Here is a 24047-nt window from a genome sequence, read left to right as displayed (position 1 = left end):
ACACTAGCAAACTGTCTTTTGCAGAGTTGAAGTCACTTCCTCCTCAAAAGGCTTAAAGGACCCCTTCAACTTTATTTTCAAGGCCCTCCATGATCTAAAGCAAACCCCTCCATTTTCCCTTATAAACCATGCTTTGCATGCACTCCATCATTTTGAGCCATGTTACACATGCCCTAAACTTGATATATAATGTCCCATTTCTATGTTTTTCTTCTAGTTTCCTCCAGCCTTGAATGTAAGACTCCCTAATCTTTACTTATTGTAATGCTGACCTACAAGGCCACCTCAGGTGGTGCGTCTTCCATTAGACTTCCCCTACAGCTCTGTCAGAATTAATCTCTCTCTACTCTTACCCCCCTATTCAAAATTTATCATATTCTGTCTTGTGTTAGCTGTGTTTTTCTGTCTTCCTCATTGGATTAAAAGCTTATTAAAGGCGATAACCTTTTCAACAAATGTTGTTGAGCACTCCTGTGTGCCAGGGACTACAGAAGTAAGTATGCACTAGTCAGTGCCCAGAAGCAGCTTGGATCCAGTAGGGTCCATATGTACACCATATATACACCATTTCTTCATTTAACACGTATTTATTGAACACATTCTGCCTGCTAAGCTCTGTGCTAGGGACTAGGTATGGGATGAAGAACAAAATGGTGTCTGCTCTGGTGCTAGGGGAAACAGTCATCAAATAATTAAGCAAACAAATAACTCTGTAATGACACCTTGCGATATGTGCTATGAAACCTATTGCAGAGCCACATCCATAAGTATTTTCTAAGCTGCCTTCTCTTCCCTACTCTCATCTCACCTTGATCTTCAAAAGTCATTCATGATGCTTCTTACGTGGCAGTTCACACCCATACTAATCTCCTTATCAAATGGTTGCTTGATTGCACCCTAAATTCTCTTCCGAACACATTCTCATTTTATTCAGTATGAGAATTTTTCAAATATTTAAGTTAGAGTTCCCTTTTGCTTAATAATTCCATCTTTAAGTCATTTTTCTCCTCTCATCTTTTACTATAAGAAGTCAGAAGAAACCAAGTCACTTCTTCAACACTTCACTTAGAAGTCTCCACAGTGAGGGGTACCTGGGTGGTTCAGTCGGTTAAGCCTCCTCCTCTTGGTCTCAGCTCAGGTAGAGATTTCATGGTTCATGAGTTCAAAGCCCGCAATGTGCTCTGTACTGACAGTGTGGAGCCTGCTTGGGATTGTCTCTGTCTTCCTCTCTCTCTGCCCCTGCCCTGCTCACTCTCTGTGTTTCTCTCTCAAAGTAAATAAACTTAAGGAAATTAAAAAAAAAAATTAATCTCCTCAGCAAAACACCCAATTTCATCACTGGCAAGTTTTCTCCATTGTCCAGTAACATGTTCCTTACTTCCATCTCAGACCTCATCAGAACGGCCTTTACCATCTGTATTTCTATCAACATTCTGTTATGTGATTATTTATGTATTTTCTAAGGTGGAAACCTTCTTTACAGCTCTTCTTTCCTTTCTGTGCCCCCACCATAATTGTTTATAAAAACCCCTTAATGATAATTTCAGCTTCATCTAGCATGCACCTAAAACCCCAGCCCCGAACTTATAACCTAGTTTCAGAGCTGCTTCCACCTTTTTAGATATATGTTGTAGCAGCACCCCGTTTCTTGGTACGAATTGCTGCCTTAGTCACTTCAGGCTGCTGTCACAAAATGCCATAAGCTGAGTGACTTATCAACAACAGAAACTTCTTTCTCATTGTACTGGAGGCTAGGAAATTCAAGATAGAGATGCCAACCAATTCGGTTTCTGATGAGAACCTTCTTCCTGGTTGCACACTGCTGACTTCTTGGTGTGTGTGCCCATATGGCAGGAGAATGAACTGCCCTCTGGCCTCTCCTTTTGAGGACCCTAATCCTACCAAAAAGTCTCCACCTTCATGACCTGATCACCTCCCAAAGGCTATCCCTCCAAATACTATCACATAGGGAGTAGGTTTAGTATATAAATCTTGGGGGGACACTCACATTCAGTCTATAATAGCATTTGTCTATTGACTCTTCTTCTGAACCCTGTAAGGACATTTACTTGCTTTTGTACAGATTCAGAGGCTTTTTTTGTTTGTTTTTATTTTGTTTTTAAGTTTACCTATTCATTTTCAGAGAGAAAGAGAAAGGGCAGAAGAGGGGCAGGGAGAGAAAGAGAAAGAGAAAGAGAATGACAGGCTCTTCCCTGTCAGCAACAGGGCTGGATCTCACAAAACAGTCACGAAACCTGGAGATCATGACTTGAGCCGAAGCCAAGGGCTGTAGGCTTAACCGACTGAACCACCCAGGCACCCCAGGATTCAGAGTTTTCTATGTAGGCAGTACCCCCACTGGATCCTAGCTGCATCTGGGTATTGACTAGTACATACTTACTTCTGCAGTCCCTGGCACACAGGAGATGCTCAACAACAATTGTTGAAAAAATGAATTTGTGTCACATCATGGCAATGATATACATACCACTGGTGTTAGAAACATCGATTGTTCAATTTGTCTTACCTTAAAAGAAAACGTCAGGATTTAAATTCTTCCTTATAGTCCTGACATGGTAATTATTCAGTAACATTCTGAGTTTGGGCAGATATTTTTATATTTCACATATAAAGGTTGAATTTGTGCTACTGGTGAGCTATGGGGCTAGTACTGCAATCTGGTCAGGGCTGTTACCTCTTTATCACTCTTCTCCATAATAAAACCTAGGCCTGTCTCCAGTAGACATCATTCCTTTGTTCTGAAGTACCTGGCAAGAATTACAGTCAGAAGCCCAGAAATCCTAAAAGTAAAGAAGGGAATCCATTTTGGATAAGAAAGGATCCCAAATATTATCTGGCCTTATTATATTCTAGATTTCTCCCTTCCTATTACTTAAGAGATCACATTATGCTTTTCTTGGGAGAGAAATTGTGTTTAACACTGATCCAGGTGACTGGCTTGATTCTGAATAATTTTGCCCTTGTAAGGATTAGGGAATAGAACAAAGGATCAAAGTTCCAGGAAGGACTGAAAATCACAGTATTTATCCTTCTGAGACTGCCTACAGGGCCATTATTACAGTAATTCAGTAGCATTATTACTGCAGAATAGAGAGTGGATGCTAAATCAATATGTATTTAGTAATTGCTTTTATTAAGACCTGATAAAACCTCCTCCACTTTTTTTAATAATGAGACTTTTTAAAAAATGTTTATTTATTTTTGAGAGAGAGAGAGAGAGATTGAGAGACAAAGAACAAGCAGGGGAGGGGCAGAGAGAGAAGACATAGAATCCGAAGCAGGCTCCAGGCTCTGAGCTGTCAGCACAGAGTCCAATGCAGGGCTCAAACTCATGAACCATGAGATCATGAGCTGAGCCTAAGTCAGACACTTAACTGACTGAGCCACCCAGAAGCCCCAAAACCTCCTTCACTTCTATTTAGACATCATCTCATCATGCAACTTTATGCCACACACACAGCTTTCCAAATTCAATGCTGAATTAGTTATATTTTGATAGTGTTTCAAGTGAATTTATTGTCTGGTATATATAAAAAATTACCAATATGTAGTTTTTATCTGAGTTTACAACTAAACCAAATGTTTTACTTAGGGGAGAATAGTTGCAACACTAAAATATTTTGGATTTTTGAGACTGAGTCAGGAGTTAGAAAAAAGAAAATTTCCAAAGCTTTTTGAAACTTTCTTCTTTCTTTTCATTTTCTTTCACCATATGGAATAATATGTGGCTGGCATCACAATAAATCTTATTGGCAGAAAGTGCTAGAAAGGGAAGGATTACTGATGGCTGGACTGTCTGGCAAAGGTGTCAGAAAGATGGTGGGATCTATACAGTATCCCAGAAGGCAGTGGCATTTGCATAGGTGGGGAAGACAGAGAAGGGAAGGGACTCAAGCAAGGGTCTAAGTAAAAGCTTTGTATGGGGAGCACATCTGCATGAGGGGGATCATATGGAAGAGCTGTAGGAGAACAGTCTGGAAAAAGAGGGAAGGTAAACCAGGCAAACCAGTGGTTGAGGTTATCTTTATGTTAGAGACTGGTGACCACAGGTCATGGGCATGAGAGAGTTGGGGTCTTAGAAGACCAATGTAGCAGCGGCTCATAAAATCAGTTGAATGGGGATGCAGTGAGCACTGAAAGGATTCAGAGTGGGCTGGAATGAGGACAAGGATGCACTGAGAGACACTTAGCCCCTGTTTGGAGTTAGGACAAAAAGGACTTGAGTGCTAATTTTGCCTCTTGTTAATGACCTTAGGCAAGGTGCTTCATCTCTCTGGGCCTCAGCTTCTTCATCCTATGGCCTTTGAGGACTAAACCGGATAGTAAATGGGAAGCTCTTGGCACACGGTGGCACTAGATAAAATTGCAGTTCTTACAAGTTCAGTAGAAATGGGTCATTTGCTCTAATTAGTTATAAAAAGTGCACTTAGATGTAATCCCTATTCATCTAATCAAGCTTTTTTGAAGGTTACTTCTGGTAAACTCACAACACCATGAGGATGGTTTCACTGAAGAACAATCTGGAACAATTAGGGATTAAGTGAAGGAGGAATAGCCTCTGGCTCTGACTTCGGTCTCAGAACACAAACCACCTCAAACCTCACCCCCCACACCACAAACTGTCCCTATCCCACCCCATCCCCACCCCTTTTTTAAGTGGAGCCTGCCCCTGGCCTGGTCCAAAGCCCCCCACCTTTGACTGTCCAGGGCTTCCACAGTGGAAAGTCTGCAGAAACCTTGAACTAGAGGACAGCCATCTGGGCATGACACAGAGCAGAGCATCTAAATTCCTCGTGCCCATCACTCTGGTCTGTTTAAGAACTTTTTCCATTTACTTCAAAAGTAGTCATCTTATGTGATCAGATGCTAGGGTAGGCACATATCAACTGAAAACACAAAGAATCAGTCAAACACACCCATGTGTGTGTGGGGTCAGGGTGGCAGGCAGCAAAGGAAATAGAAACAGGATGGAAATGGAAAAACTCCATCTGGTTCTTCCAAAAATAATCATCACAAGGGAGAATATCTGACATGGTGTCAATTCCTGAAGGAATGAGCTGAGCTTGCTTTTTGGGGAGAGGCAAAAAATGGTCACAGGGGAGTAAGTCTGAAGAAAGTAAGAGGTGGTGGAGTTGAGGGGAACATGTGACCCCCGTGCTTGGAGAGGATGTAAGAAAAGTTTTCTTTCTTTCTTTTTTTTTCCTCTCCAAATCTCAAGTGTTTGTCTATTAAACAGAAGATAAAGTTGGTCCCTAAATAGATGCATTCATGAGTAGTGTGGCATCATGGAAAGAGCATAGACTTTGGAGCTGAAAGACCCGAATCTGCATTCACTTAATTGCTATGTCACTTTGGGAAAATAATTTCTGCAGTCTTCAGTATCTGTGTCTTTGAGACAGAGACTCTAATAAAAATCTTTCTATGAGGGTTAGAGGTGATACATACAAAGTGCCCACAGCAGTGTCAGGCATATAGTAGACATTCAGTAAATGGCAACTGTCATCATCACCACTACCATGTGCACTATTATATAAATTTCCTTATAATAAGGGAGGAAACTAAGCCACACTGTGAGGTGTATTTCTAACCCACAGACAGAATATCCTGAAGAATCTTGAAGCCTTATTTGAAACGGCATGAATAGGAATGCTCAGTGATTACTATTGGCATTGCTCTGACTCTCCTAGGTTATATCATTCAGAGAGTCCCATGTCTCTGCCCTTTCATGTCTGCAAGCTCTTCCTCAGTCCCATGCCTCACCCCAACTTTGCCATGTTTCGCATTCTTTCTTGACTCAAGAATGCATTTTCCAAACACATCCTTATGGCAGGAAGAGGCAATTGTTACTACCTTTTTGCCTTCCTATCAGGCTGTAGATGGCCACTAGGTCACAACCAGATTAGACACAGTGATTCGAGAAGTCTCCCAGTTTAATTGCCAAGGACTGACTACCGTGAGCTCCACCTTTTGAGAGAATGAATGATTATTGAGAGGCACGTTGTGACTCCTTTGACTCTGAATAGAATATTTCCAGGAATCCTTGGGATTCCCTGGAACATGCACTTCTAACACTTGTTCTCTGGAATCACCACTCTTGGGAGAATTACTTATCTTAGACTCAGAAAACAAATATTGATTGATCATTTTGTACAATCTTGAATCATTTAAGCTCTTAAAAATACTAGGGAAACAACTTTAGAGAGCCTCCCTCAGCAGTAAATGTAACACATGAGTGGTGAGTAGATCTTTCCTAGGAATCCAAGCTTTGGAAATAGGAAGTACAGACAGGCTGAACAAGCTGTGTTAATTGGGTCCACCCATCCCAGTGGGGGGAAAGAGCCAGACCTGGGTGAAAATCTCAAGTTATTGCCCTTCCAAACTCTGTTGCTCTAAGCAAGTTACTTCATCTCCTTTATTCTCTGAATTTCTAAAAGGAGAATCTTGCTGCCTACTTCCTAAGGTTGTCATAAGATTTAAGTTAGGGGTGCCTGGGTGTCTCAGTCAGTTAAGTGTCTGACTTGGACTCAGGTCATGATCTCGCGGTTCGCAAGTTCAAGCCCCATGTCTGGCTCTGTGCTGACAGCTCAGAGCTTGGAGCCTGCTTAGTATTGTGTGTCTCCCCTTCTCGCACCTCTCTCTCTCTCTCTCTCTCTCTCAAAAATAAAGAAACATTAAAAAAAAAACTTGTAGGGGCGCCTGGGTGGCGCAGTCGGTTAAGCATCTGACTTCAGCCAGGTCACGATCTAGCGGTCCGTGAGTTCGAGCCCCGCGTCAGGCTCTGGGCTGATGGCTCGGAGCCTGGGGCCTGTTTCGGATTCTGTGTCTCCCTCTCTCTCTGCCCCTCCCCCGTTCATGCTCTGTCTCTCTCTGTCCCAAAAATAAATAAAAAATGTTGAAAAAAAAAAAATTAAAAAAAAAAAAAACAAAAAAAAACTTGTAATGAGAGAAATGAGTGCTTTGATATCCCTTCCCAGTGCCCACTCCCCACTCCACCCTTGATAAGATTTTAAAATGTTCTTTTTCTCTCTAAAAATAATGAGAAGAAATCACTAGCAGAAATAAAGTACAATTAAAATTATCTGTTGTTTGCAATCACACTTTACGAATCTTGAAGGTCAGTGGTGGTGGGAATCAACCTAGAATCCTTTCAAGACAAAGAAATCTCGAGTCTTCAGAGAAATCAGAGACAATGATTTAATTTAGTTATTACTAATATTATTATAACAAAATCCATTCTGACTTAATGACCTAATATGGGGGTGCCTGTGTGGCTCAGTCAGTTAAGCACCTGACCCTTGATTTCAGCTCAGGTCATAATCTCATGGTTCATGGGATTGAGTTTTGTGTCGGTCTCTGTGCTGACAGTGTGGAGCCTGTTTGGGATTCTCTTTCTCCCTCTTCTCTGCTCCTCCCCAGCTCATGCTCTCTCTCTCTCTCTCTCTCTCAAAATAAATAAATAAACTTTAAAAAACCTAGTATATATTAATTTTGTGCTTACAAAGTATTCTTCCATACATTATGCCATTTGACCCTCAAAACAATTCTCTAAGGCAGGAAGCTCAGAAATTTATCTTGCTCAGGTAAATGCACTGAGGTTCAGAAACTTGCCATGAGTCACAGCTAATAAGTGACCACAGCAGGACTCAAGCACATGTGTCCAGACCCCAAATTCACTGCTGACTCTTCTGTCATCCCACTTAATTCCTTAGCTGTTAGCCCCATCACATGAGAAGCATGAAAACATGCGTGTGATTGCCCAGTGCAGGTTATATACATATACATATACATATATATATATATATGTGTATATATATATATATATACACATATATATATATATATGTGTATATATATATATATATACATATATATATATATATGTATATATATATATATATTTCATGCCATAGCTCACATCGTTCCACTGAGTCAACCAGTTTTTTCCAGGACTCAATAGTATGTGGATATAAATTGTAAGAGTTGCTAACATTTATTAAGAAACCGTTATGCGCCAGCTACTATGCTAAGTAAGCCCTTTATATACACTTCCACCTAATCCTCTCAATAACTCTATAAAGTAGATATTGTTACCTCATCTTAGAGAAGAAGAAACTAATTATCAGAGAGGTCAAGAAACTTGTTCAAGATCACACAGTCCCACAATGGATTCAGAGAAATGTCTGTCTGGCAAAATACACACTTTCAATCTCAGTGCTATTTACATCATAGCAAAAACCATGTTTCTCGGGCACTTGCCACAACTTCTCATACAGAACTCCAGCCCTCCCTGAAGGTGCCCCTCAAATATTTAAGAGTGTCCTAAGGAGATGCCTTACATGTGTCCTCCAGGTAAATTCTATCATTCCTTCTGTCAACTCTTTCTCTTCTATTCTAAGCCTACACAACCTAGAAATGAAATATTTGTCAGTAATCACTTCTGTGGTAGGCTCACAAATAACAGGTTAGAAGAGAGAAGTGTCCTGAACACACCACCACTACCACCTTAGTTTTTTGGTTTGTACATCGTTTTATTTGGAGGTTGAAGTTGAAGTGAAACTTCTCATCTCTAAAACCCTGGCTGATCTGGCAGTTGTGGTAAAGACGCATCTGGCAATTATTTCACTTCCTTGAGGCTCACATTCCTCAACTGCAAAATGGAGATAATGCCATCTCCTCACCGGATTGTGTTTTGCCTTAAATAACATTAAGTCTGTAAAGCACCTAGCATAATGCTTGGCACCTGGAGAAGCAAAAACAAAAAGATGGTTCTTCTCACCCAAATCCCTGTTCTGTACAAAGATAGCTCCTTGCCTTATTAGCAGTTAATCCATTAACAAACTAGTATGTGTTAAGTGATTAGTGTTCACACAAGTACTTTTATAGGAGAGTGGGAAAATTACATAAGAGGACTAAACATCAATCAACACAGGATTTTTATTGAAAAATAGTGTGATCAGATCAACATATCATTATTTCAATGGAGGAGTCTAAGACTTGGACATAACATTGTTTTGCCAAAGTTTTCTCTGTAATGATGTGTGTTATAAAGGGATTATACTGTCCTATTCCTAGACTAGACAGCTCTGGGCACATTTCTGAGCAAATGTACACTGAGTCCTTTGTCAGTTGTCTGGAAATGTGGACAGAGTTACCATAACCTTGGGTGTAATGGCTGTGTGAAGATATTTAAAATAAAAATAAACAGAGGGCCCCAACCACCCATCCTGAGAACTTCCAAAGACACTCTGGCCAGGAGTGGTCAGCCAAGGCCATGGCCCTGCAGTAATCCAGCGGTGCTTCCCATGTAAGGTAATGGCCAGGAGTTGGGGGGAGAGAGACAGGTCAGGCTCATGTGCTGCCAAAGCAGCCAACTTTTTAGGTTATGTGCTCAGTTTGTCTCAGAGCATAATTTCCTGGTTCCCTTTCAGTCAAGTTCAAATTAAAAGGAAAGACCTTTCCCACCTCCTACTCACTTCTCTCCTCAGGAACAAGGCCATGGGACTCAAAATGTTCTTTTCCATTGTGAGAGATATTGAGCCTATAGTAACACCCTGAAAGTGGACTACTCAGTGAATTTTCAGGTGAATTGCTTTAGTTTTCACAAAAGGCTGAAGTATTTTTTTAAAACAAGCAAAGCCCTCTCCTGTCTGGTTTGTCATCTGCATAACTTCTCTTATTTCATCTTTCTGTCTCTCTCTCTCTTTTTTTCCTTATCCCTTTTTCATCTTTATCTCTTTATTTCTATTTATTTGGGTGTGTGTGTGTGTGTGTGTGTGTGTGTAATACCATGTATTTTGATGTGGGACTATGGGACTAACACTGGGAACTCCTAAATAACCATAGGGTTTAAAGAGGAAATTCATTAAAACATTAAAGTTGTTTACAACTGTACATTATCAATGCAAGCAAGGTGGATTAAAAGTACACTTTGGAATGTCCTGGAAGCTTCATCTACAAATCACACAGTGTCTCACAAGTCAGACACCAAAGAACAAGTGTAGCTAATATAGAATTTAGGATTAAACAATGAAACAAATAACTTTAATATTTTCATTTCAAATATGGGGAAGGGGACATTTAATTACGAAAAAGAAATTCAAGAAAGAAAGAAAGGAAAGAAAAAGAAATCCCATCAGACTCACCAACATGAGAGTGCTGACTATTGACTGTCCCCTCCCATCTCTCATTACTAGAGTGTTCTCCAGTCTGTCTGGTTTTGTGATTCTGTAAAGTGAGTGCTGGGTCCACTCTCACAGCAACATTATCCCCTGCTCCTTGAAGACTGCCCCTGGGTCCTGAAGATGTGTCATTTGCTTCCTCAGGCTGTCATTGGAACCATGGGGCCAAGTCATGTCTGCCCACAGCTGCTGGCATTTGCATCCCTGGGCACTGAGGTCTGAAACTCGACCCTGGCAAGGGCCCTACCCCCTTGGAGGAAATGGCTGAACAGCCCGAGCAACAGCAGATGAAAACTTCCTTCCTCTTCATCCAGCTGCAGGCCCCCCCTGCCCGACCTCACCCCTCCCAGTCTCCAGCTACTGCAGCCTGGACAGCAGCCCCAGGGGGCCCGGAGGAGGGACACATTTTCCCAAGTCCCAGGACTGGCTTCTTGGCAGGCCGGGACCTCAGGCACACACAGGGCTTGGCTGCTCCTCCCTCCCGCCTGCTGCAGAAGGGGGGCTCTGGGACAGAGGAACCAGCTGCTTTCAGTTGCTCTGCTCTGAAGGAGGAGGAGAGAGAGGAAAAATCCCAGGATCTGGATGTAAGAAGAGGTGGTGTCTGCAGAACCCCACGTCACAGGCCTTCCCCGGCCCCCGCCTCCAGGAAATTTGGACGACTGCAGCCCCTGTCATGCAGACTTCGTAGCCCAGCTCCCGTTATGAGCAATGAAAGCAACAATCCCTCCATGGGCTGGGAGCACTGGCCAGTCATCACTGCCCCCCAGGACCTGTGGAGCAAGGACCCTTCGTCTTGGGATGCCTTGGGATGTTCAATGCCACAGGTCATCCTGGCTCACGCTACTGACAGGGGTGAAAGTGCTATGCTGAGGAGAGGTGTTGCTACCTGCCAGATTCTTCCCAAGAGCTGTGAAGAGGGCATCAGCACCACTGTGCAAGCTAGGAGAGCAAGGCTCTACAGATACTGTCCACCCATTCAGACCAGCAAGAGCTACCCGGCCCTGCCTGCCGCTCTGCCTCTCAAGGTAAGAAAGCCCATGTGGCTGAATCCCCAGACCCCAGCTGTTCCCAGAAGAGAGAATAGAGAATGGGGACAGATGTGCCCACTAGAGCTCCCAGTCACTCACACTTGCATGTCCCCTGCACTGTCGATGGGGTAAACCTCAGTAGCAGAGGTACTCATCAGCCACAGTCCCCCTGCCTTGGGCCTAGATCTTTCCTCTCTGCTCTGCCACCTTTCCCAGCCATTAACAACATTTTGTTTGGAAGGAGAGGATGAATAACTGTTTCCCAGATTTCTGACAAAGATAGGAGAAGACAAGTCAGGCAAGGAAGTACATACTTTTAGGGGAAGACCAGAGGGAAGGATAAAGGAGGTACATAGACTTTTATTGAGCCCTATGATGTGTCAGCCATTATGTTAGATGTTTTTCTATATCCCATTTGTTCTCATAACCACCCTGAAAAATAGAAGCTCATACCCCCATTTCAGATGGGGGGAGCTGAGAAGTGGCTAGGCAAAAATCCTCCCCCTTCCAAAAAGAAAAAGTACAGAAGCAAAACCTATTCTCCAGAATGGGCTCTGGGTACTTTAAGGAGGCTTCAGTGAATTTTGTGGAGGTTTTCAGAACTGAAGTGCAGCCTTGGAACTCAGCCACACCTTCTAAAGCCCACATCTACCTCCCATCACCCCCCCACCCCACCCCAAGAAGCTATATAGCCCTGAGCATTGACCTCCCAGTTTCCATTTCCCAGTAGGAATGGAAGAGATAAATCTGTGTGGTCTTCAAGGGTCTCTTCCAGCTTTTATGGGCTCTGTCTCCAATCATGGCCATGCTGGCTCATTGTTATTAGCATCTTATTCTCTGCATCTCTGACCCAACCTCCTCATTATGATGGTGTTCTCTCCACCCAGTTCAGGTATACAGATCACAAAATGGATGGACAAAATAAAAAAGTATGCTTTTATTTTCCCTTTATTAACAGTTTAAACAATTTGCTATACTTTGCACATAATATAGGTGACAGGGGTGAGGGTGAGGAAGAGTGTGTGTGTTGGGGTTGGTGGGATCAGGGAGAAGAATGGGGACTTTTCTGGGGTATGGGAGGGTAGACATGGAGGGGACTCTCAGAGACCTCACAGAAGAAATGAATGAAATTCCCATCAGAAAATTGGTCTTCCATGGACTTGGAAATGATGCGGCTTCTAGATTCTGTGGTTCTCTCCTACATGCTTCTATACAACATCCTTCCATGCTCTTTCCCCTTTTAACAGGGAGCCTGTATAGTCACAGGTAAGAATCAGGGAGAAAGGATGAGCCTAAGTTCTATTCAGAGGGGAACTTTTGGAAGAAAAGAGATGCTAGCATGTTCCCTTAAGAAATAGTTTACATTCCTTCCTGGTTCTTGTATCACTCATTACCTACAGGGATTTAGGAGGAATGACATACCCATGCGTCAGAGCCCTGTCTCTTTTTGTGTGGTCACACAGTAGTTGTTTATGTACTTTGATGCTGGTTTGATAACTTGAAAACTCTATCTTTTCCTATTCTCCCCTCCCACCTTCCGGGTATAAACCAAAGCCTCAGAGCCATTTCTCTAGGGAGAAGTACCTTGGGAGTTGATCCAAGTGGGTATATTTCTCCCTTGTCTGCTTCATGTAGCAACTTTTGTGAATGGGCTCCCAGACATCTGTCCCATCTAAACTAAGCGATGCAAGATTCTGGTCTAAAAACTTAGATTTGTATACTAAAGTGTTGGGCCAGTAAAAGGGACCCTCAGTAGCCTTGTCTTAAGGGAGAGAAGAAGAGAGGCAAATCAGTGAGACACCTGGGTAGGACCAGGGAGTACATGGTCCGTGTAGGGTGTCCATCTAGGGTAGGACTCAAGGTGGTTAGGAAGCAGGGCTACAAAAACTTATCCTTGAGCTTGCTGGTCAAACATGATTCCCTCCATAACAGGAAAGAAGGGAGTTGTGAAATTAGCACCCTCAGACCACAAGTCCTTTAAATGCTTTATGGCTATTATTAGCCAGGTGATCCCTGCCTAGTCTTCTGTGCTAGAGAAAGGAGTACAGAGAGAGGTTTTTCCATCTTCCCAGTCCTGAATAGATTAAGGTGTCTGGATTTGATAAATTAGTGTATAAGAATTCCCTAGTCCTCTCATGCTTTGGAATTTAGCTGTAGAAGTCACTATAAAATGGCAGCAGCCTGATTAAAAATGTCTTCTTGTCACCTATGAATGGAAAGCCCTTGAATACCCGTAGTGGAAACTTTCACCTGATGTACTCATGAAAAAAATGTGATCGATTATATTTATTAAAGTGAAATTTTGGTTATATGGAAGCAAAGTCTACACACTACACACTACATGTACACACTACATGTGTTTCATAGGCTTGAGGTCCTTGTATCAACTTTCCAAGCAGATAAATCTGGATCTTAAGTGTAAAGTCTCTTCTTCACAATACCCCAGATGCCTAAATATATTGCCTCACAGTTGAAACAAATGGACTCCAATATGAAAATTATTGCTTTACATCCTTCCAAGTATCATAGGGAGTGAGTGCGGCAAATCAAATCAACTGGTTTTTAATTTATAGTAAAAACAACTATAGCACTTTATGGCCAATATAGAGCTTCCAATGCACTATTTCCTCTTATTAAAACATCAAAACTCCATGAGGATATACATTATTATCATCTCCACTTCATGGATAAGGAGACAAGATGCTTGTAGATGGTCAGCAACTTGCTGGATCCCATGACTAGGATATGGCAGCTCAGGACAGAACTCTAATTATCCAATTGGAAGCCAGAGCCCTTTTAGCCTTCTTTCAGTGTCTTCTGAGAGGGTGAGATTTCCTTAGAAGGCAACCCACTACTTCCTGGAAACTGAGACACTCTACTCCTATTTTCTCTGGTGGAGAGGATGGGAGAAGGACCCTTGGGAATATCAGGTCTAGTGACCAGCCTTGTGTGAACAAGCACTGCTTTCTAGAAGCAATGAAGGTCTGGGTTTGGAGGACATGGTGTTCCAGCTCTGGGTAATGCCAGCTTGAGGGCTGTAACATTCCTGTGGTAAGTCCGTCAGTGTGAATCAGAAAATATTCCATGGTCTGAGGCCACAGCTGCCCTAAGGATTTCTTGGGCCCATGTTCTGCTGCCTCTCTGTGGGAATGAGAGGAACTGTTGATGTGTGTCTTGAATTTGGGGCTAAAGATACAAAGACCATACCAAGATAAGACAGACACAACACAAAAGAGAGGGAAAAAAAGCTTTCTCTACAATCATTTTGGAAAATTTCCAATTTTTTTTAAAACTAGGTCTTTATATCTTACATATTTTATGTTTTGAAGTAACAATGACTTTTGGTATTTAAATCATAGTAATTAAATATATTTTAAAGATCTTCCTCCTAGTACTATTTTTACAACACCCCCCCCCCCAAATTTTCATCTATAGCTTTAAATTTCCCAGAAATTTTACCTCTCTCTATTGGCATTCCTTTTTTTCCCCCCTCCTCTCTCATCTCAAAAGCAATCACCTTTTTGAGTTTTTATCACCAGCTTTTAGGAATGTTCAAGTTTAGAAGACAGAGTGGAGAATGAGCCAGACAGATAAGGAGCCCATGGGAGGTATCTGGATTTGTGGGAAGGAGACAGGGATGGGTAGTTCTTCTTTAAGATAGTGAATACAAGTGTGATGTAGGTCTATTTTCTTATAGGTAGGCCCTGGCAAGCAGACTAGAAAAAATAATTTTAACTTTCTACATCTTGGATTGTTTTGCTTTAAAATAAGACCAATGTCTGAAATATAAGTCTGTAAGTTTTTGACAGAAAGTTTTTATTTAAAATAAAGGTCACTAGCACTGGAATTTATGAGATGAAAATGAAGCTCTTGTTCTGTCAACTAGCTAGCTAACTAGCTAAGTGGCCCCTGACAACTCACTGAACAAAGTTGGTTATCACATTTGTTCTCTGAGGTTCTTCCAGTTCTGACTCTCCATGATTATGAGAATCTATGGAGATATCTGGAATCTATGAATCCAGAAAGGGAATGAAAACTGTTTAATGAAATAAAAGTATTAAAACAACTTAATCTCATCTACCTCAACTTGTCTCTAAAGATTAATGGTTTTATCAAGTGACTTCTCTGCAAGAAAGACATACACATTGGGCTTGCCTCTCTCTCAGGGAGATCTGGGACTCCAGTGGGCACTGGGATGGTTATATACGTGAATAGCACAGTGCCTGGCACTTCACAATTAGTTGAATGAATGAATAAATGATGGAATGAACCTCATAAAGTCTGATTAATGCTCAGTGATATGAAAGGGTTAGTGCCTTTTTTGAACAATAAAACAAATCCCCACCATGGAATTTTAGGGCCAGAATTCCCAGCTGTCCATCCCCTAACCGTTGATATTTCCTTCTCTGACCAGATTTTGGTTGAATTAAATTCCATTCTGGAGTTGAATACTGACCCTCCCTCTCCCCCGGGTATACTTAAACCCCCTGGAAGAGGTCAATATCTTCTCTGGGGTAAACACTTAATTACCCAAGCATCTTTGACTTTTCTGACCTGTTGTAAGCTTAGAAACTGTTCTGCACATAAAACGGTAATCTAGGTAATTCAATCTTTACATTAATCCTTCTTGGCGAGCAATTTAGAATTTTAAAATAGAAATTAGAACAAAGAGAGAGCTTGCACAAATGCCCATATAGTAGTTTTAACAGTAATATAGATAAATGTGTGGTGGTGTCCCTTTTAAAAGATTTTGGTACTTAGGAGACAGTATTGATTGGATTGAAAAGCTTATCTTTAGTCTATTTTACATTGCATTGGTTTTGACACAGATGTCTTGATTTATTACTCGAATAAATGAAGTCTGAGATAGCAGAATGAGTTTCAATTCTTTTTTATCTTGCAATTTGCCTCAGCGTTCCCATGACAACATTTTCTCACTCTTTTTTTCTCTCCTTACTCTTTCCTTTCGCATTCAAATACAGACATCTTATGATCATTGTACAAGTGCTACCCTCATGGAACTATATACACTTCAGCATCTTGATTGGAAGTAGAAGGCAGAGAGCACAGGGGCCACTTTACAGTTGGGTGACCCTGTGGCATAGAGAAAAGCAATTGGAGTGGGAGCTGGGACATAGGGGCTGTGGCCCTCTCCTTGATTCAAGTTAGCTAAGTGAGGACAAGTCTCTTCATCTGGGTCTTAATTCCTTATCTGTAATGTGAAAAGATTAGACTGCTTTCCTCCCATCTAGCTCTGTGATTCTAAGTCCTTGCCAATCCATTTGTGCCCATATTTTGGAAATTCAACCAAAACTATAGCTTTTGATGATAAAAGCCCATCATATTTAGAAGTTACTATGAATTGAGAAACTCCTTTATTGGTAAAATTAGATGCCTTTCTACTATCCAGAGGATAAATAAGAACTGAATGTATTTTAAAACACTTTATACGAATATATACCAAATTTTCTAATCTTGAGTGTTATTTGTTTTTACAAAATATTAGTATTACTCAAATATTAGGTTTGGCCTGAGACATTGGGACAGAAGCTAAAGTTGAGGGGTTTTGACTATACAAAAAAGAGTTTTGTTTTGTTATTCTCCCATATTAAAAGGAAATAAATCTGCTGAAAGGTGTTTTTAGTCTCTTGAATCAATTATTCAGCAAAGAAAATGTTGGCAATCAATTCCAATCAGAAATTAAAACCTAGAATGATGAAGAGACTTATCTTCACTTAGCTAGTTTGAATTAGTTTCAACAGATTGCCTTCGTTTAACTTTGAAAGCTTGTGCCCTTGAACAAAAGTGTTCTATTAGGATTCTTGTTCTAGTTAGGATTCTTGGTTGTATATAACAGAAATCTTCAAAGATACTTTATCCCAAATGCAGGGGACTCATTGGAAGAAAGATACATGTGTAAGTGTAGAACCCCAGGGCAGAGGCATAGATGGTCCTCAGGACCAATTGGAATGAGAGGTCCAGAGCTTTCAGGTCTCTCTCTTTATCTCTTTTCTTTGTTGGACTCTGTTCCTCTCTTTACTCTTCTCTGAATCATTTTCTCTCTTTCTGCACATCTGCTTCCTCTACCCCCTCTTCCACAGGGAGGAATATGGCCACCCACAGTTCCCAGGTTTACATCTCCTCTCTTTAGAGACAATTCAGACCAAGACTGAAACCCCTTAGGACTGCTTCCCAGCCCCTGGGAAAAAGCTCCCTGGTCCATTGTGGGTTGGGTGTCCCCCCAGTTTACTATGGGGCATGGGCAAGCACAGCTCACATGGTACTATCAGATCTGCTGACAGGCCAAAAATGGTGATGAATATGTATATCTTAGAAAGGGACAGTTTCTAGAAATTAATGTGATGTGGAGAGGAGGGGAGCAAATATGGACAACGAACACAATAAATGACCAAAAACACTGCCAGGGTGTTGTCAGCTAAAATTTATAAAGTGTTTGCTTTGTATAAATGTCCTGTCTGAGTCTTTTCAAATTTAAAGGAAGCCAGTTTTTACAGCCTTTGGGGAGATTTTAAAAAGAGCATCCCTGAACTAAGCAATATATTAGAATCAAACTATTGCTTGATACAGTTTATGAACAGATTTCCTTTCAGAATCTGATACTGGTTATGACATTGTAAATTTTCTCTTTCAAATATGTTTCTTTGTATATTTTTCAGAGACTATAGGCTGCTATAAGAGTTACACAAATATAAGTCCTTAGTGAAAGTGGGGTTCCATACTAAGCAGATAACCATCTTAGATTCTGCATGTGATCTCTTCCACTTTACAGCAACTCACTGGGACTCCTGACCAACAGTGTTCAAGAATTAAGAACAACAAAAATCACAAACATAAGCCACATTCCTTGAATTGGGCTATACTGATTCCTTGAACTGAACCATATGAACGAAAAACAAAAGGTGGGCAAAAGAAAGAATGATGGTTCCATATAGTTAACATTGTTGGGCTATTGCAGGGCTGTGTTTTTAGGAAGCTCCCTTTCCCTCATTCTAAAGTAATCAGCAGTTCCGACTCCTTTTTTGGCTGCCCTTTGTGTTGTGCATATTTCCTGTGATTATATTTAGTCAATTTTAACCTTTTGGAAGTTAACTTTCAATTTTCAGGATGTGTGAATTTGTATTAACCTTTAAATTACCAGGTCCAGCAGATTATGAGGGCATTATTCAAGCATTTACAATGTTTTGTCATTTGAAAATCCTACTTTATCAGCAAGAAGATTTACTTCTCTTTATTGAATTCTCAAACTGATTGTATGGTAAAGTAACAATTAAAATGTCACACCATTTATCCCATGTCATAAGCAGAAAGATCTCACAAGAGCTTGTTCATATACACTCAATCTTTTCCATAAAGGATTTCAAGTGCACTGCAGCTATAGCACAAATAATAAATAAAAATAACGGCAAAGGTAAAGGTAAATAGGAATAAATAATCAGGTCTAGGAAATTATAAATAAGGATCAAGATGGAGAAAAGATCACGTCAAAATCAGGAAAACAACAACAACAAAAAATGCCATAAAGGTCCACAGAGTTGGTATTTTTGAAAGTCAGATTTGGATCTGTGCTTTCTATATATCCAAGCTATAAGGGACATGGTTAGCTACACATTTCTCATTGTGTAGAAAAGTTGGAGGAAAGGAAAGGAGAAGGGGAAAAGGAAGGAAGGAAGGAAGGAAGGAGAGAAGGAATGAAAGAAGGAACAGAGGGAGGGAGGGAGGAAAGGAGGGAATTTCTGTAACATGTTCCACAGAAATAATTCTCTCAGAAAACCAAATATTGCTTAGCCTTTAAAATAGCAATAAAAAATAAAATTTGGGTAAAGTGTTTTCTAAGAAACACTTGATATTTACTATTTCCTTGTTTCTTTAGATGTATATACAACATAATATAATTTTCTTGATAACTTGAGTAATTACTACAATAGTAGTATTGTTTGTTGGCAACTTTACATCAGTAAGACTATTTGCTTTTATGCATAATGCCCCCAAATATTCTGCTGTGTGAGTTCTTATTGCTGTTTAGTAATTTTTCAATTTCCTACATGTTGGCCTATTCCTTCTTGCTATTATTAATGTGCCTACATCTAATGTACTTTTAAAATCCACCACAACCCAGGAAACTAGATAACAAATGTGTTTAAATTGTAAATCAACTTTGTTAATTATGTAAAGTAAAAGTAAAAATGCTCTTTGTGAGGGGTTGAGTGGCTCATCTAGCAGGAAATCTCATGAGTTTTAATACGGACTTTTTTTCTTCTGATTTTGTGTGTTCAGACATGGTACTTCTGCTTTCTATAACTATGGTCACAATCTGGATGAATAGTTGCTAAAGAAATAATTTCTGGACTCATTCATTCAATAAATATTTCTTGATCATTAACTATCTGGCAGGCACTATTCCAGGCACTGGGGATACAGCAATGAATAGGAAAAAGTCCTTGCTTATATATTCTGGTGGGAGCAGGAAATGAAACAAGTAAACAAGACATGAACATACAACTTCAGATTGTGACAAGTGCTTGGAAGAAAATAAAACAGAAGGAAGTGGTGAAGTAATCTGCATAAGAATGAAGTTTAGTTTGAAAGTGAGAATTGGCCTCATGGGGAAGGTGACTTTTGAAGTAAGACTTGAATGACAGGCAGGAGCCAACCATAGAAGATCCGGGAGGGGAAGGTTGAAGGCAAGGATTAACACAAGAATCCCATGTACCTGCAGATCAATAGTGAGCATAAGTTACTAGAAAAGTCAAAGCCATAGGCAAGGATAGATCATGTAGAGCTTCATAGACTCAGATAAGAAGTTAGAATTTTATTCTAAGTACAATGGGGAGCTTTTGGAGAGTTTTAAACAGGAAAGAAATGCAGAAGTTAAGGGAAGGATGGGTGCATTTATGAAGTAACTGCCCTACAGTTACTCTGCAGATTAGATAATTTAATATTCTTGCCCACTTCCTAATCTTATCAAAAAATCCTTGAGGCACACAATTTAACTTCCTCTGGATGATAGAGAGCTCTAATTTTTTCCCCAAAGTCCTTTAGCTCTGAACTGTAGAGGCACGATAAATTCATGAAGTATTAAGACAGGTGGAGGAGGGGAGAATACTCATTACTGAAGTATTTGAGATTTCCCTGAATGAAACTGCATACTAATGATAGACAATATGAGCAGATCCTCTCAATATTTGTAATCTTGAAATGTTTGATTTTGTTTAGGATAACAATGTTTAGTATGTAAACAGAAAAACTTTCTCTCTCTTCTGTATCATTATAAAATGCATTGCACATAATAGGTGCTCCATAAATATAACCTCTAGGTTGTCTATGGCAAAGCCACTCTAAGTGACCTCCTCTTTCACTAATTCCTTCAGTTCTTCCCTCACATCCCTCCGTTCCCTGCACTTCACATTTGTAAGGCATTACTTATGATGCATCCAGGCTGGTGACTTGTCAGGCACCAGTGGTAGTTGGCACTGTTGGAGTGGATTTTATTCAATCCAAAGTAGAATAAAATTTCAAACTACCTTTGGGGTCATAAATTTAGCATAGTGGTATATTTATGAAAATATATTTCTCTTGTGGCTTAAACTAGTGCTCTCCGGTGGGCCTGTGGCCAAGGAATTACAGTAATATTTCTCTTTGGCTCAGCTTGTTGACCTAATTTCCTAGGTCTACTTTGCAAATAATCTTTGTGAAAAATGTCCCCTCAATAGTAGTAACTATTCTCCTAAAGAGCCAGCTTTACTCCATGCCTTGAATAACCTATAAAATAAATATTTTCACCATAAATAATCATCCCTACTTTTCATGCCATTTGAGAAAGCTAATGGCAAAATTCTTTCCATTTTCATCCTCAATCTGTTTTAGTAGGTGAACTTTTTCTTACAATTCGCTACAAACTGCTCTTCCACCTTTTTATACTGTTTTGTGAACCATTTATGGCTGGCTACCTTCTGTGCATTTATTGGGTTGTTTTATTGTTTGTAGCCTCTGAAGCCCTTTGAGAAAAAAACTATTACATAAATCCAACTAGATGGAATTATACTATTGACTACCTAAGTTACTCTAAGCATTACTAAATGAATTTTTTTAATGTTTCTGTTGGTTCTTTTTGTAAACATTAAACAGGAGGGAGATTCTTTTCCTGCTTTCTATAAGCTTGAAGTTTGAGGCAGACAAACATATATACAAAGAGGCATTTTTAGACATATGCAAGAAACATCAGCAGAATAGAGACAAAGGGTTATAACTTTGTGTATTAATCAGTATAGGCTTACACTCGAGTGATGACCAAATAAGAAAGTTGTGCAAGTTACTATCTGCACATCATGATTTGAGGTGAAAAGTCACCATCTCTGTTCCATATTGTCAGGGCATCTCATACTGGAGATGGGCTTCATGGGCCATCTGAGTGAAGGCAGGAAAATTGTGGCTGATTGACAGAATGTAAAGAAGGTTTGCATTTGGAGTTTCTCCTGGGTTCAGGTGTGAATTTCCTTATGCTTTAATAAAGAACATAATCCAATCATATACACATAGAGTGAATGTTTTCCTAACTGAAAATTAAGATTTCTGGGTTGTAAGTTTATACCTTTTATTCAGAAGTATAAAAAATAAATTTAAAATAATAAGCTACATTTACTGAATAAAATACCATGAAAAGAAACACATATTTTAGCATAAAAATATGCATAATTTAATGCAACATTGGAAAATTTGAAGTCAGGACCAGAAAATCTGGACACAGACTACCATGTTTGTGTGTTAGAGAAAGGTAGACTCCCACCAGACCAAGAAGATTTCTCCTCACCCTGGAAGATTTCCTTTTGCGGGGTGGGGGGAGGGGCAAGCAGTGATGACAACTGATTAAGGCCACTTTGCAAGTGTTGTTGATAGGAGACTGCAGAAACACAGGAATGGGTCCTATAAGCTTAATCAAAGTCAGGGAATCTGAAGCAATTTCCTGGTCAGAGTGTGCAGGGACATGGGGAGGGGAGGCTGGGCTTGGGATGCTTCTTTGAATGCAGCACCTTTTGGAAGGACCACAGTCTTGCCTCTGGTACATGAAGGATTCTGTCATTCAGACAACAAACCAAAGCTGGTATCCAGGTTGAGAGAGGGCAGACTGTAATCCCTGAACAAAAACGAGGGTTAGAACTTTGTGACACTATAACAATATGTCAGTTCACAATAGTAATGTATAGATTGGCTTTTCTGCACCTTTCTTCCCTGACAAAATGATTATTGAGACCTCTTAGGCCCTTAATCATGAAGATAGACCAAAGAATTCATAACGTTAATATCCTTCCCTTGGCAAACTAGTCTGGCCTATACTGCAGGTGGAACAGACTTAACCTTATGAAAAAATTGGTTCCTATTCTGTTAATACCAGGAAAAAGAAGAAAATAATCTATTCATGAACTATAACTACAGCAGTTATCATTTTGTTATTTTTAATAAAATCACATTAAAATCTTCCTCCAATACCCCACCTTCCTGGACTAGCAATAAATTCAGTCCCAGATATTCTCAGGGCTCTCTGTCCACTAAAATTGGGCCACTGGTCAAGAAGTTTCCATGATATGAAAGCATTCATGAATTCTTGCATTTACCTGTTCCTTCAGTGAGTGCATGGTCAGCTTAGCACTGTGTTGAAGAGCACAGAACCTGGAGCCAGACTCCAAGTGTGAGTCTCAGCTCTGCCTGCACCTTCCTAGCTGGGTAGCCTTGGATGAGTTACAAATCTCTCTGTACCTCAATTTCCTCATCTGTAAAATAGAGGTGAGGTGAGTACCTACTTGATAGAAAATAATAATTTAGTTCTAATATAAATATAAAGCGCTTGGACCCATACCTGGCACAGAGTACATAGATGCTGGGGACCTCCAACTTCAATCACCAGTTCTCCATCCATCCTAACCTTTGCCAAACTGCCTCTCATTCTAGGCTGTGTGCTTTCAGGTCTGGCAACTCCATTGCTTCTGTGAACTTGGGCCTGGGGTCTGGACTCCCTCTGTGCTTCTAGAAGAGTAACACATAGGAAGTAGACAAGTCAGAAGTAGGGGAAAGGAAGTAGAGGTCCTTCTCCCTGTAGGTCTGAATAAAGATTCCTTCCACCACCAAATATAAACATAAAGGCTATTATTTTCCTTGTTTAATCATAACGTTTGTGTTACATACCTAATATCTGAGTTCTCTATTAAGTCATCATCTACTGCAGGCCACAACTGATGGGACCTTGAGAAAAGGAAAAGTATTGAAGCATAGAAATCTTCAGGAAAACAAGAGAGCTCTCTGTACTTGGAAGAGTGAAGTAATTTGCCTCCGAGTCCTAAACAAGGTTAGGAAGTGGGAGGAAAAATATTGAAGCCTGTAAAATCCTGACTAACTTCAAGTCATTTCATAAACACCCACCTTCCCTTTAATTTCTGCCACTCTCCAGCTTAAAACTTCCCCCAGGGTACTGCCTCTGAGCAGCCCCCAGAATTAATCAGGATTCTCTTTATACTTGCCAGGCTCAGGCCAACACCCTCCTCTCCCAGACACTTGTTTCAGCATCTTTAGCATCTTCTAACAGAAGAGAAATGTCTTGAGGGACACTGTTCCTTGACATATAAACCTCCCCAAGGCACAGCAAGGGACTTGGCTTAAAGGGAGGGGAACTGGAAAAAAATAAGGAAAAAATTCACAAATTGATGTCAATAAATTATTCTGCCAGTCAAGATGGTTTAGAGAGATTTTTAATTATTAGACCACATGTAAAAATAAAACACTAAGACTGGGTCTGTCTTGCTTAAGTAAA

At 40.4% G+C, this 24047-nt stretch overlaps 1 protein-coding gene and 1 long non-coding RNA gene across 3 annotated transcripts in view; one reads left to right on the top strand and one right to left on the bottom strand.

The window, feature by feature from the left end:
* Positions 1-24047, top strand: part of PSD3 (pleckstrin and Sec7 domain containing 3) — a 727438-nt gene that overhangs the window by 66640 nt on the left and 636751 nt on the right. For both annotated transcript variants that reach the window (XM_042934671.1, XM_042934669.1), the window contains exon 3: positions 10344-11224. In XM_042934671.1, coding sequence (XP_042790605.1) covers positions 10460-11224 — 765 coding nt within the window. In that variant the 5' untranslated portion in view covers positions 10344-10459. The remainder of the gene's footprint in view (positions 1-10343; positions 11225-24047) is intronic.
* LOC122217556 lies at positions 22869-23762 on the bottom strand. The gene is made up of 3 exons (XR_006201576.1): positions 23426-23762; positions 23100-23266; positions 22869-23013 (listed from the first exon to the last, which is right to left on the bottom strand). It is a non-coding gene; the product is annotated as an uncharacterized LOC122217556 (long non-coding RNA).

This window comes from Panthera leo, chromosome B1 (genome assembly GCF_018350215.1).
Source record: "Panthera leo isolate Ple1 chromosome B1, P.leo_Ple1_pat1.1, whole genome shotgun sequence".
Classification (NCBI taxonomy): Eukaryota; Metazoa; Chordata; class Mammalia; order Carnivora; family Felidae; genus Panthera; species Panthera leo.
Note: the sequence above shows the minus strand (reverse complement) of the source record. Positions and strands in the feature narration are given on the sequence as shown.